The 20,335-nt window shown below is 39.0% G+C and overlaps 1 protein-coding gene and 2 pseudogenes across 1 annotated transcript; 1 reads left to right on the top strand and 2 right to left on the bottom strand.

Annotated features, from left to right (window-relative positions):
- Positions 1 to 4,623: 4,623 nt before the first annotated feature.
- LOC137730168 (inosine-5'-monophosphate dehydrogenase 2-like) lies at positions 4,624 to 10,249 on the bottom strand (annotated as a pseudogene).
- A 203-nt stretch (positions 10,250 to 10,452) lies between these two features.
- On the bottom strand, positions 10,453 to 11,608 carry LOC137729726 (protein TRACHEARY ELEMENT DIFFERENTIATION-RELATED 7A-like). Its single transcript, XM_068468736.1, has 2 exons — positions 10,623 to 11,608; positions 10,453 to 10,514 (listed from the first exon to the last, which is right to left on the bottom strand). The coding sequence occupies exons 1-2, from the start codon at positions 11,563 to 11,565 to the stop codon at positions 10,483 to 10,485; spliced, it is 975 nt and encodes a 324-aa protein (XP_068324837.1). The 5' UTR covers positions 11,566 to 11,608; the 3' UTR covers positions 10,453 to 10,482.
- Positions 11,609 to 14,503: 2,895 nt separating this feature from the next.
- LOC137730246 (pentatricopeptide repeat-containing protein At1g79490, mitochondrial-like) lies at positions 14,504 to 17,254 on the top strand (annotated as a pseudogene).
- Positions 17,255 to 20,335: the final 3,081 nt, after the last annotated feature.

The following is a 20,335-nucleotide window of genomic DNA, read 5'->3' as shown; positions in this document are numbered from 1 at the left end:
GCTTTCCATGCTCAACTTTATAATTTGTTAAATTTTTATATTTCTTTCTTTTCTTTTTTTCCTTTTTTTTTTTCTTTTTTTTTTTTTTTTTTTTGCTAGAAATTTTGGAATTTTCTTTTGTGTAATCTTTGTTTTATTTATTTATTTTTTACGAACATTTTGATGTAAAAAAAATTATTTATATTATTTAGTTTTTTATGGATAAGTGAAAAATTGACATGTATTTATAGAGTTTTGGAGAAGTTTTGGTGTTGAATCTGATTTGGACTAATTAGTAATATTATTTTGATTGTTAGATTTAAATGTGAGCTGTTGGATCCTTTTTTATTATCGTTAAAATTGATTAAATTTGATTGAGCCATTAGATTAAAAAAATGGAATTTTAACGAAAAGCTCTTAGTACTGTTCATTTTAACGAAAAATCACATTTTTACACTAAAAAATCAATCTTGGTATTATTCATTTTACCCTTTATTTTGTCCTTATCGTTAAAACTCAAAGTTTTCAAACTCTTTTCATTAATTTTTCTTTAAAAAAATTGTAGCCAGGTACGCATCACTAGTTCATAATTCAGGAGGTGCGACATCCAACGATGACAACGGCTCGTGCATCTCAGCGGTAAAAACAGGGCTTGCTATGAGCCTGCCCGCACTGAATCTTTCTATTATGTTTCTTCTGACCTGCAAGCCCGCTTTGGAGATAATTTGGACCAAAAACTTGGGTTTCATCCGTAAACGTCCCACTCAAATTTACATCCAAACGACCACACAATTTCACAGTCAAAATCACGAGTTAATGAAATTGTGGAAGTCTCTTAATGTCCACATGTCCTATCGAATTAAAGCATGAGAAGAAAACAAAACTGAAGTCTGCAGATTGGACTAGAAAACAGAAGCCTGTCAATGTCATACTTTGAATCTTCCAACCCCCATCTAACTCATGACTAAGAGTAGTTCCACCGTTGGTAAAGTTCCATCGGGTTATTCACTATTTAATTTACTCAATGAACAGTAATTATTATTAATAAACAGTAAATATCTTTTGCATCTCCACATTTACACTAAATGACCATGGTAATAGGTAATAAAATATTAGTATTTTTTAAAAAAATAATACAAAATAATTTTTTTATAATTTCAGATAAAATTTTTAATCGATCTCATTCTACCACTTTTTATCAAAAAATTTATTTTTATTTTTTTAATTTTTTCTTTTCGCATGGTGCACCATACCATTTCAAAACCTTTGTTTTTTTCACATGGTGCGATGCACCGTACCAAAACCTTTTTTTTCTTATTTTTTTCTTCTTTTCACATGGTGCCAACGCATCATTCCAAAAGTTGTGTGTGTTTTTTTTTCTTTCTTTTTCAAGCTCAATAGCTCTCTCTCACTTGAGCTCCGGAGGCAAGGCCTCAGACTCTGACAACATCAATAGCCGATCCGTGCAAAAATTCAATTTTTCCTTAGTAAAGTAGGTAAAGGATCGCCAAGTCCTTAGTTAAAATCTCTCTCTCTCTCTCTCTCTCTCTCTCTCTCTCCCTCTCTCAAAAACAAATCCCAATCGTGCGATCTGGGCGCGCGAGTGGAAGGAGGGGGATTGCAAGTGCGTGGAGGCGAAGGCGGTGTGGGGTGCGGCGGCAATTGCAGCGGAGGAGGGACTGGATCTCTCCCATTTATCTGTGGGTGTATCATCAGCCTCGGTGACAAACTCAGGCAAGAGCCGTTGAGTTCGAAGCCTTCCAGGTTTTACATTTTTTAAATTTTTTATTAATTTTTATTAATATTTAATATTTTTATTAATTTTATATTGTGGCTGAAGTCGTCCTGAAGTCAGCCCACATCACATTGCCTTCGGGCGCATGGGCCGGCACAAATTGCCGGGCCTCTCGCTCACCAGCATACGCTACGCTTCATCACTCGGGCTACATGGTCTCGTTCCTGCCTGTCCCTCGAGCTAGAGCACATGGTGGACTTGCTCTAATGTATGCTCCTCACATTGTGAGGATGTGAGGAATATCCTACCTAGAGAGAGATTTTTATTTAGAGATGATGTTAGGGAGGTTAAAATTTTAAATCAAATAATGTGATGGTGAATGATTTGATTATACTTAAATGTTTTTTGTACAAACAATATTATCTATACTAAGGAATGGGAGAGTGGGCTAAGCCTCACAATGGGCTAGCAATAATGTGGCTCAAATTCACCTTTGGCGATAATTAAATCTAAGACCTCTCACTTACTAATAAAGAGGAATACCACTAAACCGTAGTACTAAGTGGAATTATTATTTAAGTGTTGATTAATATGCTTATTTTCTATTAGTGACATCATTTGATTTGCAAATTTTGGTTTAAAAATTAGGTCTTCCTAGCATTATCCTTTGTTAAGTATGATTTAAGCAATACTCTGCATGTCATAATAAAAGTGAAGCAAATAATATATTTTTTTGTGTCATTCTTCTTATTTTATAACACCTGACGAACTTGCTTGAATATCAGATACTCGAAAAAATTTCTCCTAACTTAGAAAGTTCAAAGATTAATATCAAGTACTAATTCTAAGTCGTGCATATGTCACTTATAGAGAATACACTTGCAAGTGTAGCAGACTAATGATTAAGATGTGATTTCTGCATTAACTTTTATCTCCCACATACTCCTCTTTTTTATAGTCTTTTATATATTTAATAAAGCAAATCAATAAAGAGAAAACAACAGTGCAAAAATATACTACTTGTAATTAGGGGTGGTTTAGTTTGAGATAGCGAATCGAAATGGTCAGTACAAAAACCGAATCGTTATTGTTCAGGAAAAGAGGGCGAAAAACTGAAACCAAACCAATATTTTAGCTTTCTCGAAATTCGGTAATACCAAAATAGTTCGGCTTTTCAGTTCGGGCTCAAGAATGGGCCTTCAGGTCAAATTTTTTGGGCTTCTGATTTTAAGCCCAGCAAAACACAAATTTTCCCAAAATTTTTCAGGTCCAAATGTTAAGCTATGCTCTATTCCTCTCCATTTACTGAGCAAAAACACTTCTAGGGTTTTTTTTTTTTAACAAACAATATTATCTACACTAAAGGGAAGAGCGGTGGACTTAGCATCACTATGGACTAGCAATAATGTGTTTCAAATTCGTCTCTGGCGAGCATTGAACCTAAGACCTCTTACTTACAAGTGAAGAGGTATACCATTAGATCGTAATACTAAGTGACCTTCCGATTATTATAATTGCATCAATTTAATGAAAAAGTTTGTATCTTACAATGATCACATCAATTTAAAAATTCGTATAGAAAGGAAACAAATTGCTGCAATTGCATTAGTACACCATTACAATACATACCTCAACAATCCCCCTAATCTCCACAATCCCCTCAACCATTACACGAAAGGACTAACCTCAACAATACCCTCATGTCAAATCAAAATTCGAAACCCAAATTGACACTCTAACCCCATTTCAGAACCCCAAATCAAAATCCTAATTTAAATATGAAGAATTAAAGGAAAATGTCTTAACTTGAGTGACTTGATAAATAGAGAGTCAGAGAGGAGTCGAGAAAGAGAGATGTGTAGTGTTGTGGGTGTGACATGGTCGGAGTCAAGATCGACCAAGAGAGAGAGTCAACAGAGGTGAAACACAGAGAAAGGTCAGGAACGGGTGGGCGGGGCCAGAGTTGAGATCATGTGGTTGGGGCTCAGGTGGGCCGAGTCGAGAGAGAGAGAGAGAGAGAGAGAGAGAGAGAGAGACAGACAGACAAAAATCGGGTTACTATGTTGAGGAAGAATAGAAGAACTGAAGAGAGGAGAGTCGAGATAGAGAAACGAATCGAGAGACTAGAGAGGAGTTTTGAACGAGAGAGAGATAGTTGTGGCGGTCACTGTGATGTGTAGGTGGTCGAAGTGGGAAATTGGGTTGGTTTTTTTTTTTTTTTTTTTTTTTGGTAAAGTAAAGTTCATTCAAAGAACTAAAATATATACAAATCCCTCCTTCAAAGACCCAAACAAAAGTGATAAGCCCCGCTCCATACAAACCCTAACACAACAAGCCAGAAGAAACAAAAAACCCTCAATTGGAATACCATACACAGCAGCTGCGGGAACCCCATGAAAATCAATCATCCATCCCTAAGATTGCCAAAATTGCCCCAATTTGCGCATAATCCGAGTCATCCAGATAAACTCCACTGGGGAGAACAATCCCATCAAAACAATTACGGCGGAAAAGTGGTGGTACGAAGACCTAAACATAATTGAAACTTCACCATAGGAAATTTCACTTTTGAACTGGGTATCGAGAACATGACTAAGAACGAGAGTTGAAACCGAAAGATCGGATAGATCTACACAGGAATCCAAGTCAGAAATACAAGCTATCCAGAAAGGACATAGGAGACAGGCCAAAGGAAAAAGAAGGAGGAGGGATTGGGGCTACCACCAACCCAAGCCACAACTAGGAACAGTGGTAGCAAAAGTGAGAAAGAACTGAAGAACCAAGCTTGAAAACTAAAGAAAACAGTCACACGCTGGAGAGAAACTCTCTTACAGAAAGAAAAGCCCTCACCAAAACCCCCGCGGGGAGGGGGGGTGGGGGTGGTGGAAGTGGGGTTGAGAAGGGTTGGTTTTGAGTCAACGGTAAAGATAAATCTCAACCAAATCCAATTGACTATAAAAAATTAATATTCCAAGGTTCGGTTTGGTCTTATCGAACTAATCCAAGTTTCATGCCAAATCTCTTACCGAATTCTTCAATTTCGGTTCAGCTTCAGGTACCAAATTTTTGGTACTGTCTATTCGATTCAGTTCGGTTTCGGTAGGTTTGGTTTTTTTGGTATTTTATTCCACCCCTAGTTGTAACATCAAATATTCCGCGGTTGTCTTTGCTTCTCTCTCCGTTTTCTTTTTGGTCATGTGCCTACAAACATTAAAAAAAAAAAAACCATGTGGTGAACAATTGAAACCGCATTATTTAATAATAATTCGTAATGAAAACTAGTAACAACCATAACTCAGACAAAGTCTAACTAGTCATATGTCACATTTAAAGTGCAGAGTGAAACAAATGCAGGAAGTAGTTTTCAAAAAAATAAAAAATAAAAAATGCAGGCAGATGGAAGCTCTCATGGCAACCAACAAAATGCCAGAGAACCGTTTGAGACCAAAACTTTCGCTGCTCAGAAATACCCGGTGGCAGTTTGACAGCCTCGCCCTTGTTACTCATGCTAAACTGGCGATATCAGATGCAGTATGGAAAACGGAAGAGTTCCCAATTCCCCGAGACAGCAGTCACCAGCAGGAATGAGAAAAGCTGAAAAGATACAACCATCAAAACGATTTCTTCTCGTAAGAAACCACACCATGAACGCCACCTTCTACTTGTGCTGCTCCTGTTCTTACCTGCATAGTAGAATACATTGTCAACTAATTGAGAAACCATATTAGTTCTTGATATGACCATCATTACATCTCAGATTCCTTGAGCTATAACAAGGTAATCGTAGAGTGCACTTTTCCTTGAGGTAATATATGGGGATGGAAAACTATCTAAAGAAGTAAGCGGGGTCAGGGAAAACCCTGAGAGGTTACAGATTTCTTCTTTGTAAGTAAATAAGTGTCTGAATATGAGTGACACACAATGGCAGTACTCTAGATTAATAGGTTTCTTCCCCACTCCTTTTGGTAGTTTAACCTAAGAGTGTTGAACAAGAATACAACATGCTATTCAACAGACTACGAAAGAGTAAGTTATCGAAAGAAACATTGGCTACAATATCAATTCTCATTTAAAGCATAGAACTAAATTGACAGCCTTAATAACGATGATACGAGGTAACACAACAACGTCTGCAAAATGGTCTACTTACCTCTAGCCTTAAAACACTTGATTTTAAGAGGTCATGAGCAGACTGCAATGAAGAAGCACCAAGATCTTGGAAACCTTGTTTCACAGCTTGCATTGTATATGGTATGAACTTCAAAACAGAACCTTTGTCTGCAACTGCCCCAACAACCCCCTGTGCAATTTTCAGCTTAGCTGTATCGCCCAAGTACCTCTAATCACTCCCTTTTGTCATTGCTTCAAGAGACCCCATGCATCGATATTTTTTTTACTCGGCGACCATTCTAACGGAAAAAATGAAATCACTTATATCAAACAGTTTCCTTAATAGAGGTTAAGCCTGCAGAAAGCTAATTAACAACGACAAAGAAATAACAAACAGCATGTTGCTTATAAAAGACAAGTATACTGTAAATCCAGTGCAATTTATGTAGACAATTTTTGCTTTTAGTTCAGAAATAAAGGAAGATACACATAATTTGGGTCGTAGGTTAGATTAGCAAAGACCCTCTGTTCAAACTAAAAAATTAATCAATTGCTTAATTAGATAATTACCATAAAATAAATAAATAAATAAGAGACACAGAAATTAAATACTAAGTCCAATACACTTCCCCATAAGTTTAGCTTTGACATGCATCCATGAAAAAACCCAATCACAATTTCAGGGAACCAGACCCGTACCTAGCCTAATCCTAACCCCTTTTGCCACTTACTGTCACCACTTGGGTTAACCCGAAGGAGTCCCAAACCCCTTACTGTATGTAGGCTTCAAACTGATTAAGTTCAGGTCATCAGGGAGAGAGTCCATGCAACCATACCAATGGCATTCCCAATGATGTAAAAGCATTAAAGATTGATGGCAAACCATAACACATCAATGACTGATCCGTCGAACAATATTGATGCAATCCAAAAAGGATGAGAAATAACTCAGGATGTCTAACATACAAAGAAAAACATATCTTCTAGATAAGTTTCTTTACCAATCACAGCTGCAATTCAGTAGTCATAAATCAGTCTAATAAACTCCTTAAACCGCTCAAAAAGTTGTCAAAGAACTAGAAAAGACAAATGTAGTATACACTCGTACAAACGAGAAGAAATGTTCAAGTAGATTTAGTAGCTGATGGTATGAGCAGTATAACTGTTCCAGTAATATAAACATAAGTAAGTCCCAGACATACCTGATACACAAAAACCCCGAGAGCCTCTGTTCAAAACTAAAAAATTAATCAATTGGTTAATTAGATAATTACCACAAAATAAATAAAAAAGCAATGACACAGAAATTAAATACTATGTCCAATACACTTCCCCATAAGTTTAGCTTTGACATGCATCCATGAAAAAACCCAATCACAATTTCAGGGAACCGGACCCATATCTAGCCTAATCCTAACCCATTTTGCCACTTACTTTCACCACTTGGGTTAATCGAAGGAGTCCAAAACCACTTACCGTATTTAGGCTTCAAACTGATTAAGTTCAGGTCTCAGGGAGAGAGTCCATGCAAACATACCAATGGCATTCCTAATGATGTAAAAGCGTTAAAGATTGATAGCAAACCATAACACATCAATGACTGATACGTTGAACGATATTAATGCAGTCCAAAAAGGATGAGAAATAACTCAGGATGTCTAACAAACTTAGAAACACATATCTTCTAGGTAGGTTTCTTTACCAATCACAGCTGCAATTCAGTATTCATAAATCTGCCTAATAAACTCCTTAAACCGCTCAAAAAGTTGTCAAAGAACTAGAAAAGACATGTAGTAAACACTCAAACAAACGAGAATGAAATGTTCAAGTAGATTTAATATCTGATGGTATGAGCAGTATACCTGTCCAGCAATAAAAACATGAGTAAGTCCAAGACATACCTGATACACAAAAACCCCAGGAGCCTCTCAGTGCTTCCAGCTAAGAAGCTTCCCATCATGACAATAGAAGCCCCAAGGACCAAAGCCTTGACAATGTGTCCAGAATTGGAAATTCCACCATCAGCAATCACAGGCACACCACTTTGCGAAGCAATAGACGCAACCTTGTAAACAGCAGTTGCCTGAAACATACCACCAAAACCAAAACAACTTTGGTCATAAAATGGTATAGCACTCAGCAACCCGTAGAACAAAACGTCAAACAAAGTCTTCAACAAGTTCCAAAACGTAATTATATATCTTTTCACGCCACAAACTACACTGTTTTAGCCCATCAAAGGGCTGTCACTGCCAGAAGCTAAAGTCGAACCTTTGTTTTCTATGCCCTATGTTCCAAAGTATCAAATAGTAAAACACCCATCAAAACAACGATTGTTAGGCACAATGTCATTGATCAACAAATCCTTCATCAAATATTTTTCATCCACATAAAATTCAAGGTGTTTAACCGATCACTACAAATATCATAACTTTCAACACCTCCAGATTCTACAAATCCTTAAATTAGCAACCAACAATGAGAACACAAACTAAAGCATCAATCACAAAAGCAACAACTAACAAAAAGAAGGCATCTTTATACCTGTCCGCGACCAACAGCGCAGACCTCTTGAGTGGTACAAATTGAGCCAGACCCCATTCCAACCCTCAACCCGTCAACACCAGCCTGAATCAAATTCTGCGCCTGACTCACCGTCACCACATTCCCGCCAACTACATCCAAATTCGAGTACATTTTCTTCACATACTTTATCATCTGATAAATGGAGTTCCCCTGAGAGCTACCCAACACCGCTACATCCACCCCTGCCTTCACCAACTCCTCCAACCTCTCCTTATCCGACTACCTCGTCCCCGCCCCAACCCGCCACGTCCCGTAGGGACCCACCGTCCCAACCCCCAATTTGGGGTACCCTTTAATCCTCGCCACCTCCTCCTTCGCCACCACATCCACCACCTCATTTTCCCTCACAGTCGCCACCACATCTCGTTTTTTCTCCTCCATGTACTCCCCAATAGCCCCCAAATCGTAACTCCACAGCACCGTGAAGTCCGTACAGTTCACCATGTGATCGTAAATCTTCACCTCCTTGTCCCCCAATTTCACCCAATCCTTGCACGCCACGTACCCCAGAAGCTTCGAATTGGGGCTGCCACTCTCAGTAACCAGGACGTAGGGATTGGAAGCGTCGAAAACGTCGCCAGATTGGATTCGATCGCTTGGGGATTTGAAGACGGGGTTCGAAAGAAGCGGGACCCGGCGGGACTTGACGGACCGGACCATGTGGGCTTGCTCGGACGACGTCAAGTTGGAGTGGATGATGCCTATGCCGCCGAGTGCGGCCATCGAAATGGCCATGTGGGACTCGGTGACGGTGTCCATCGGGGACCAGACGAAGGGAATCGAGAGAGGGATGCGGCGGCTGAGGTTGGAGGTTAGATGGACGGAGTCGGTGGGGAAGTCGATGTAGTGAGGGAGGAAGATGACATCATCGTATGTGTAGGAGTAGCCCTGGTTGAAGAGCCGGTCGGAGGAGAAGCCGTCTTCGAAGATTGAGGCCGACATTACGGTGGCTGTAGTGGGCGTTGACGGTGGCGGCGCTGCCTAGAGAAAGAGAAATGGTTGGGAGGGAGGCGCGGGTTCAGGGTTTTTGCGTGAGATGTTTTGCTTGCTTTGGTATTTGGGAAGGAAGCGGAGTAGTGGACTTCTGCCGGGGAGTCGGGCTGCTAATATGGAGGGAAACATCCAAATATATTGGTTGGGTGTGGGCAGGTGCATGACACCTAGCCGTGTTGCTTCTTTCTGTTTCTCTCTTTTCTCCTCTTATTTTTTCTGGTTTTTATCAGTTTTTGTTGAGTTCTTAACTAAATTTAGTTTGATACTTATAAGACACAAACAAGTTCTGTAAAGATATTCAATGAGTACAAGGCCCGGTGGTGATCATCAAGCGTTTGATAAAATATCTGATCGGCAAATGCAGGTAGAGATCGACAAATTATGTCTAACAAGTTTCGTTAGATATCAATAGACTTATTAAGTATTCGACAAAATGCTTCAATGATAGAATTATGCATTAAATCAACTGAAGTCAAACAATTTGCACGCCAAACATTGTTTTTATCGTGAAAAGTTTTGAACTTTACATTAAGAACTCATAAGATGTGATTTATAAATATGTTGCTAACCCGACTTTATCTTAATTACTTGTTTTGGTTTCACCATGTCAAATTTTATTGGTTGAAGTTTTTCTTTTTATTAAGTGGTGGCCATAGATATGGATAAAGGATTATACAATTCCAAACATATAGGGAGTCATATCCTAGTAGATCAACCACATTAGAACATTAACATAATACTAAAAGATGTTTCCAAATCTTAGGATATAATCCATGTTAATTAAAAAGTGGATTGCAGCTGTTTAGCACTAACAAAAGCATATTTGTCATGATCAGTTGAGTCATTGCTTTGAACCTAACAAAGTTTGCACAAAATATGAAAAAAATACAATTTATAACATGAGAAATTATTGAAGTTTTTATTCATGATTGAACAAGAAGTTATCTCTACATTGTACTTACAAAATTCTTGTTCAAATTAGGGTTATATACACTGAGATTTTGTACTTTTCTTATAGAAAAGTTGAAAATAAAGAAAAAAAGATATGCGTTGTCATTGTGATCAAGTCTATTTTGATATCAATAATAAACAAATCGACACCCATCATAACCTGTAAAGACGTTACAAAAATAATGGATCAGTTTTTTATATAAACTAAAATGATATATGAAAAGGTATTGGGATTAAACAAGAATTATTGAAATATGTACTCTCTTACTTGGATCAACAGTAACTAGCATGGCAGTTCCTCCAAAAGAACAAGTGCCACCAGCAACCTTAGTCCTTTGCCAGTAACTATTGAAGGCATAGGAAGCGTGGGCAAACAATGTGTCGGGCATGAAGCATGACCCATTGGGTTGGATGGAAGCGCACTCCGCTCCCGACCCACAAGCGTAATTCATAGCTTCTTCGATGATGGGGTCGGGCACAGATGGCTTAGCCACGCACCACAGGGCCGCTGTCGGGCCTCGTCTTGGACTCGGTGGCGTAGTGGGCGGAGGGAACACAATGGGAGGTAGGAACACTGGCGGGCTTGGTTGAAACCCAATAGGAGATGGAACCGAAGAAGGCGGGCTTGGAACAAGACCGGGCGGGCTAGGCTCGAAATAAGGTGGGCTCGGGATGTAGATACCGGGACTAGGTATAAAGCCCGGCGGGCTTGGAATGCTTTCGGGCGGGCTTGGGATGCTTTCTGGCGGGTTAGGAGTGGGGATGGATTGTGGTGTGCCGGGTACAAAGCCCGTTGGGCTTGGGACGGTTTCCGGTGGATTAGGGGTGGAGATAGATTGTGGTGGACCTGGGACAATGCTTGTTGGGCTTGGAGGTGGACTTTGGAGAGGAAGGGTTGGGGGAACGTAAACGAAGGGTGGTGAGGGACTTGGTGGTGATAACACAATAGGTGTTGGGACGGTTGTAGGGGGAGTTTGTGGGGTATTGGGTGGAGTTGTACAGTATGGAGGTGCATTTTCAGGCATGGAAATTGGAGGTAAAGAATCATAAGGTGGCAATGTGAATGGTGAATCCACAGCATATGGTTGGATGTCCTTTGATCCCACCAATGGAAAATCAATGCGGTTGATTAAGTTCAATTTGTTTGCAGCTCTGAGAAATAGACTTTGGTGCTGTGTTGGACTCGGAAGAATAGCTTTTAGCAATCTCATTGATCTTCTTGCCTCTACCAAAACATATAGATTGCTTGTCAACAAAAAAAATTAACCGTCTCATAGTTGTATCGAGATATTATTCGATCACCTCTTGCTGTATCTCTCATCACGTGACTTAGTCACCTGACGAGAAATCTAGTAATTAAAAGGGGATATATAACCGGTCATCCCTAAGAATCTACCCTCAGCTTGAGGTTAAGCACTGTATATAATGTGGTTAAGTACTAAAATGATCTAATCAAGGAAGAAGCTTACCGCATTGCGTGAAGGAAATAGTTGCCAAAGTTAAATACAGAAAAACAATGCGAACTCTTGTGTTATTTCTACTCGTTTCCATGACTTGCAACAAAACCCAAAACTCCAATTTAAGCTTCTTCTTCTCCTCTTCTGCTTTTGCTACAGTTCCCACAAAAAACTCAAAAACCAGAAGCAGCAAGACATGCAGAAGGAAGCATTTGCATATTAAGCAGCAGCCTTGGACCACACCTCCCCAGAATTGCCCACAAGAAAGGGCAAATGTAGACAAGTGGTTAGTTAGCTCGGGTGGCCATAAAGATTGATTCTTTAACAGTCCAGCTTTCATTCACTTTGCTCAGATGTATGTGTTTGAAGGAATACAAAAAGGGTTCAAGGAGAAGGTGTATGTGATAGGAAGATGAATTATTCTGCATGTATAACATCTCTTTTGCCTCCTCAATAATATTGTTTTTGCATGCAGCTGAACTGGAATATATGCTTGCTTGATCTGAGAAAAATCAAAGTGTGATTTTCTCTGCCCTTTTCTTTTGCTTCCTTTCTACTCAAAGCGCTCTCTCTCTCTCTCTCCCCTCTCAATTCTCTTTCCAAGTGGGGGGAAAACCAAACCAAGAGACAAGGTGGATATTCATTATTCAAATGAAAAATTGGTTGTTTGTTACACGAAGTTGCAGAGTCAGAAATTCATACTAGGGGGAAGCCGTAGAGTTAGAAGTTCATGTTAGGAGGGACACACTTTATACCGAGGTGGACATAATATAAATAAAAGTAGTTGTCTCATTCGTTTTAGTTACCTTGATATTAAATTCAAAAGTGAGTAACCATGCATGCATTTATTATCCATTATACATGGTCAACTATATCAAGTCCATTTATTCTTCATTCTTTATACCAAACACAGTGAGTGACCAGACACTTATTTTCTCATGGAGACTAAGAGAACATTTTTGTAAAAACATTAGGAATGAGAGATTTTGAAGGGTTTTTATGCTAATTTGGACACATGAAATCTTTTTCTCTCTTTTTGATTTCTTAGATGATATAATAGAAGAAGATGAGAAATAAATCAAAAAATAATAGTCAGCAAGCGAAGGGGAAAAATTGTATATAGGCAAGAAACAGATAATATGATCAATTATAGCTCTATAGTTTCAAATCTTTGATGTAAAAAATTAAAGGCTTTGTATTTGTTGGATTGAAGTTAATTTGACTAACACGCACAATTACAAATTCAAGTCGATAGTGGTAAAATTGATTAATGGTAGTGGAGGTTTACAGGAAAAAACAACTTCAACATAGGCCGGAGCTTACCTTGGCCTCAAGGTAGCTCCAATCCACCACTAGTTATACAGTAGGAGAATTTATAGTTTAAGTGATTAAAAGCGTTTACTTTGTATTCGATGTCCCCCCCCTCCCCGGACACGCACCTCCCAATATCACTTTGCATCAAAAGAATGCTTGTTACAATCACTTTTGTTCTGATTGCATACCGGCTTGGATTTGCTTTGTTCAAATGATCTTTTACATGTTCGGTTAAAAGTACATTTGCATGTTTGATTACGAAACGTACAATGCCTTTAACGCAAATTACTTCAATGGGTTTTCCTAATCACCATGTCCCCACCAAGGATTAATACTCCTTAATCTATTTGAAGGTTGATTAGTGCTTTAATCTGACAAATTAAGAAATGAAGGCAATGCCATATTCGAGAACATGCACCATTCACCAAGGGCAGTCTCATCAGAGTCGTGGGATTTTAGAATCAAAACTCCTCTCTATGTTCTTTTATCCCGTTTTGCTTCCGACCTTGTACCAAATTCAAAAATTTAACTAATCAATCGTTAACTTGTAGCTTAAGTTGTTGAAAGCGTTCTTCGTATCATAATCTATCTGTAGACTCTTACTTGTAATCAAATTGCAGAAGACATGAGTCTTGTGGTGACAAACATGATCTTTATAAATCATTATATCCTTATACAATTTTAATATAAATCATTGTACCATTTTAAAGTTACAATGTGTTAGACTATTGTCCTTTTGATCCGTTTAACTGTCAAGTAAATTTGTTATTTTTTTACGTGACACGTTAAACTCATTTTTATTTATTTAGACTCTACATTAAGTGAAATTACACATATCCTAAAGAGAATAAATAAGAACTTTTTTTTCTTCTCAAACACTATAAAATGATGAAAAAGTCCCAAGCGGCCACACCACACCAACCCAACATTGATGTAAATGGACACAGATCCTCTCCGGATCAACACAGCCAGAGCCTAGGGATCAATGCATCCGGGCCATTGAAATTTTATTCAACGGTTACAATTATTATAACTTTTAGAGAGCCTTCTGATTGTAGCCGTTGGATAAAATTTTAATGGTCCGGATGCATTAATCCCTAGGCTCCGGCTGTGTTGATCCGGAGAGGATCTGTGTCCGATTTAAATGACCAATTTCACACATTTCCTAATCAAAGGATGTTAGTTATACAGAGCGGCCAATAGTGTAATTTTTTGACAATTTAGGGTTGATATTATCAGGTTGAAAAAAATAGGGACCAAATTGTTAACCATCCCAAATCACAGGGTGCAAAGTGCAATTAAAAAAGGAAGCTTACTTTCAGGTATTTGCAGCACAGTACGGTCAACGGTTGACACTTCAGTCTGCTGCAGCTGCCCATTGAAAGCTAGGGTTTAAGCTCTGCTGTAAAGACGGCATCCTTCCAACAATCAGGTGACACATTCAACCTCCATAAACCCTAATTTTATCCCCAAATCATAGTTCTGTATACCCAAGAACTCAATGCTTTTTAGGAGGAAGCTTTGCCCTATTAATATTTGTAGACTCACCAAAAACCCTACCGTCAGCTCTGCATTTCGTAGTTTCCTTTCAAAGTACCCAAATTTATGTGCAAATGAACTTCATAGTTATGGAGGAAGATTCGGGTTATGGAGCTCTATAACGGGTTTCAATTCAATTTCTCATAACTTTTCTGTACCAGCAAAACCCAATTTTGTGGGGGGCTCTGGTGTTTCGGATACGAATTTGGTTGAAACCCCGGTATAATTAGGCCGTTTCATCAGAAAATACTGTTCTAGGAAGAAGAGTGATGAGTGGACTGAGGAAATTGAGTATTTGGATGAATCAGGGAGTGTTATTTATACCGGGAAAGGTATACGGTCGGTCGAGCCAGGGCTCGACGACCATGTGATGGTAGGAGGGTTGAAAAGGCCGATGTTGAATGCCTCTGCCATTGCTAAGATTGTTGAGGTTGTGAAGAGGTGGAAATGGGGGCCTGAATTGCAGACCCAAGTAGACAAACTCCAATTTGTGCCAAACATGACTCACATTACTCAAGCCTTGAAGGTTATTAAGGATGGCGATGGTGCTTTGAGTTTGTTTCGACGGGCTAAGAGGCAACCGTGGTATTTGCCGAGTGATGAGTGTTATGTGGTGTTGTTTGATGGCCTAAACCAAAGTAAGGACTTCAATGGAATCCAATCCTTGTTTGATGAAATGGTGCAGGATTCAGGTAGTAGTGGGGTTTTGTCATCTGGTGCATATAATCATGTCATTCAGTTCTTGGCTAAAGCAGATAAAATGGAGGTGGCATTTTGTTACTTTAAGAAGATTCAGGATTCGGGTTTTGAAGTTGATACTCAGACATATAATTCGCTTATATTGCTGTTTCTAAATAAGGGTTTACCTTATAAGGCATTTGAGATATATGAGAGCATGCAAGCTGCAAGCTGCAAGCTGTTCATTAGATGGATCAACCTACGAGTTGATGGTACCAAACTTGGCGAAATTGGGCCGCCTTGATGCTGCATTTAAGCTCTTCCAAGAAGGGAAAGAAAGGAACTTTAAACCCCGCTTTAATGTCTTTGCATCACTTGTTGATTCAATGGGAAAAGCTGGGTGGTTGGACATGTCGATGAAGTTATACATGGAAATGCAGGGCTATGGTTTCAGGCCATCCGCTCCCATGTACCTTTCTATGATTGAGTCATATGTAAAGGCTGGCAAATTAGATGCTGCCCTTAGGCTTTGGGATGAGATGAAGAAAGCGGGCTTTAAGCCTAACTTTGGGTTGTACACAATGATTGTTGAGTCCCATGCAAAATCAGGGAAACTTGATACTGCAATGTCTACCTTTACTGATATGGAGAAGGCTGGATTTCTACCCACTCCTTCGACATATTTGTGTCTATTGGAAATGCATGCTGCCTCTGGACAAGTAGATTCCGCTATGAACCTGTATAACTCAATGACCAATGCAGGTTTAAGACCAGGTCTATGTACTTACACATATCTTTTGATGCTTTTGGCTAATAAGAAGCTTGTGGACATGGCTGCCAAGATTTTGCTTGATATGAAGGCCATGGGTTATTCTGTTGATATGAGCGCTAGCGATGTTTTAATGGTGTATATCAAGGAGGGTTCCGTTGATGTAGCGCTTCATGGGCTCATCAGGGATTAGAACAAATAATTTTATAATTAGACAGTTGTTCAAATCATGTATGAAGAGTGGTTTGTATGAGTCAGCAAAGCCTCTCTTAGAAACGTATGTGAATTCTGCTGCAAAAGTCGACCTCATACTTTACACATCCATTCTAGCCTATCTCGTAAGATACCAGAAAGAAGAGCCTATCTCGTAAGATACCAGAAAGAAGAGCATGAGAGGCATTTGATGTCAATACTTGGTGCCACAAGACAAAAGGCACATGCATTTATGTGTGGACTCTTCACGGGCCCAGAACAGAGGAAACAACCAGTGTTATCTTTTGTGAGGGAATTTTTTCAAGGTATCGATTATGAGTTGGAAGAGGGGCCTGCTAAGTACTTTTTTAATGTTCTCCTCAACTACCTTGTTCTTATGGGGCAGATAAATTGAGCCCGGTGTGTTTGGAAAGTTGCCTATGAGAACAAGCTTTTCCCAAAGGCAATAGTATTTGATCAGCAAATTGCTTGGCCCCTGGACGTCAGGAACTTATCAGTTGGAGCTGCTCTGATAGCAGTTGTGCATACTCTCCATAGGTTCAGAAAACGAATGTTATATTATGGTGTCATCCCAAGGCGCATTAAATTGGTCACAGGACCCACTTTGAAGTTTGTGGTTGCACAGATATTGAACTCAGTGGAATCTCCATTCGAGGTTAGCAAAGTGGTGTTGAGGGCTCCAGGAGATGTTGTCATGGAGTGGTTTAAGAAACCCATCGTTCAACAGTTTCTGCTGAATGAGATTCCGTCAAGGTCCGACATCCTCATCCACAAGCTGAACACTCTTTTTCCTAGTTCTGCACCTGAATTAAGGTCTCTGGCCCCTCCCAAAATGCTCATGCCAAGGAAAGCAATGTAAACATAGAGGATATATTCAACATTTAGTTACGCATCTGTTAAATGGAAAATGTATAAGTTGTTGATTTTTGACCTTTCTCTGAAATTAATGAAACGTGTATATAATAAAAAGTTTCAGCAAGTTCATTGTTCTTTCTCTTTTAAGTTTGAATGATTGTGTGAGTTCATGAGACTCCCCCTTCCCCCTAGCCCTTACACAGTGCACCGTATCCTTTTGTTTAAGTCCTGAAGAGACAAGCTTTGGTAAGAAGTGGATGCTGGATTCTGTACATTTTCAGGCTTCTTTTACAAGTTTTAATCAATTCAGACGATGCAGATGGGTGCAATTGAGCCTGGATCATTATGATGTACGCAGCCAGGGGTTGCCTCAAGATCTGTGCTTTGTTATTTGGTGAGTCAGGAACTATTCTTGCTGCGGTTCAGTGATAATTGTCTCTGGAATCAGTCATTTATAATTATGTTTATGTTATAATTCATCGAATAACAAATTCTAAGTTAGCTCTGATGGCGTTGATGAATTCTAAGTTAGTGTTGATACCTGATGAGATGACAGTTGGACTTTACTTTCGATATCTGATAGTAACTGATTGCCATGAATTGACCATAAGTGTTTCAATGGCAGATAACACGGTAACTAAACCGGTGAATGGGAACTTCCCCCATGGATTTTCTTTGATGCAGGGTGAAGTCAAGTTGTCAAATGCATCTGGTAGTATGTGAAAGAACCCTGTTTGTAGAATGACGCCGGCAGCGAATGCCCTGATCAGGGAGAAGGTGGCATTTTCGGGCCTTGGAGTTGGGATTTTCTTGCCTAGCAATGGCAGACTCAGCCCAACAGTACCAGCAACAAAAATGGAAGCAAGGGAGCCTACTTTACACTTGAGTGCGTCTTCTTCGTTGTGCTCTGTGTCTCGGATTCACACGTACAATCTCCGTATATGGCGGGAAATAGAAGAAGTAGGATTGAGATTATCTTTAACATGTTGGAAGATTGAGCTCACTGAAGAATGGACATGGTTTGAACTTTGAGATATGGGAAAGGGAGAGGGAAAGAAGTGATGGAAAAAAATTCATAGCGAAAGTTCTTTTGGTTTTTCTTTCCCTTTAGTAGTGGTACTCTAATTTATGGGGAGAGGAATACGAACTAGAGAGCAAGGGGGCAGATGCTTATTCACTGACCAACTAGCTTAACCGACATCCATTGACTTTTGGGTCGTTGAGATAGGGCGAGTTGTCTGGACTCAGCAGGCAACTTCATCCCCAAGGTCCTCTTTGAATGGAGAGTGAATAGTACTTTCATCCTTTTTAGCCAATTTTATTTTACAGCTTTGTTGTTTACGCTATGGGAGATACTTTGATCTCTTACATATAAGAAGTCATTTCTCCTAACAAACAAATGTTCATCTACAAGTGTGCAAGAACTTTGTATGGTGTTTTTAATGAGTTAGTTTGTATATGTATCAGACTGTGATTTGCAGGTAAGGAGGAACGATTAAAGAATTAAGAAATTCTTTAGCTACTCGTTTCGAAAAAAATTCATGCAACCTATCAGTCTAAGATGCACAGGTGCATTACACGGCTGAATTTGCGTGATTGGATTCTGACAATCTCAGTTAGCCGTACCAATACCCGCAAGACAAGAAAGATGAATGCAAGCAAAATATTCATCCGTACATCCAACTCTCATATATCAAATTCTAAAACTTTGATTCGCCCTCATTAATTTTTACTGTTTGATTTCTTTAAGAACTTGAAAATAATGAAAAACATGGTGGACGTTAGGCCCCGTCGAGAATGAGAAATAATTAGGAGCAGTCGCTGGAAGTCGTTCGGCGCCACACACAAGTCACTTTCAAAAATTCCGAATTCAATATTTTTAGAAAAATTGGAACGGTGGAATGCATTTACAAATTTCGAGAATTCTGAATTTTTGAGCTGATTTTTTCTGAAATGTTCCGAACACATTCCCGTTGAAAAAAACTTATGAATTATTCCCATTTATTATAGTTGTTTAGTCTAATTATATATTTTGTAATCAATTTTTGTATTTTATTTTTAGTTTGGATGCATTTTGTTTATTGTTTTTATATTAAACACACACTAGTATTGTTTGGGTTAATATTTAACTTTGGACTTCAAGGGAAGAAAGTCTAAAAGAATTCAATAAAGGAGATTTTTACCCGAGGCCCAGAGTCAAGCCCAGATACCCATCTCGAGACAATATGACGGCTCCCCATTTAATGCAAAGGCTAGGCGTTTACAAGAGAAGTGACAACTGATGGAAATCCACCTACTCCCGGTCCAAAAACACTTTCTAAATGGCAGAACATGTAAAATGTTGATGACTCACTACTCTTCAGTCACTTTCGAGCAAGAGCATAAGTAGTACAGTCAAGTTAATTTGCCTATAAAAGGGGGAAGAGGGCCTAGAGATAAAGACACTTAACCAATCAAATAAACAAACATACAACTTGCCTCTCAGTAAATAAAATACCTAGAAAGCTATGCTTTGTCCAGATTCTGCACCCTTTAGCCTTAGACTTCCCTTAAAAAGACATATTTTGTCTAGTGTAAAAGCTCTACTACCGTTTCTAAATGTTGTAGTATCAATTCTTTTGTGTAAACTTGTTCACCACTCATCATGCTTTAATACCCAAACCCTTGTAACCACAAAGAGAAGAGACCACAAGATGTTCCAGCCTTACCCGACTCTTTTTGTTTTGTCTTTAAGTTAATAGATCTGGTGTTATGATGTATTCCCCAGTATATATTCAAGTCATTTCCAGTCTTTTGATGAACCAAAGTTCCATCAGTTCTCATATCTGGTTTATTTAGTGATTTTACTGTCGAAGAAGACTAAATATGATTTAAACGGATGACTTGATCAAATTTGGACCTCCACCTCTTAATCATACAAGATAACTAACTAAAAGTCCTTGATTTCAAGACATAGAGAAGAACTTAATGTAGACTTAACTCATCCACGACAATCATTTGATAACAAGAAGTCAAAATAACTTGAGGCGCAAGTAATCGACTTAAACACACTTGTTCTACATCTGCGATACTGAGATAGCAGTGACACGCCTAAGCACTTAGTTAGTTTTGATTGTGAGCCTCAAGGCATAAGGCCCCACAAATGCACCTTTCAGA

The sequence above is a fragment of the Pyrus communis genome, chromosome 3 (assembly GCF_963583255.1).
Source record: "Pyrus communis chromosome 3, drPyrComm1.1, whole genome shotgun sequence".
In the NCBI taxonomy this organism is placed as follows: Eukaryota; Viridiplantae; Streptophyta; class Magnoliopsida; order Rosales; family Rosaceae; genus Pyrus; species Pyrus communis.
This window is presented reverse-complemented; position numbering and strand designations above follow the sequence as displayed.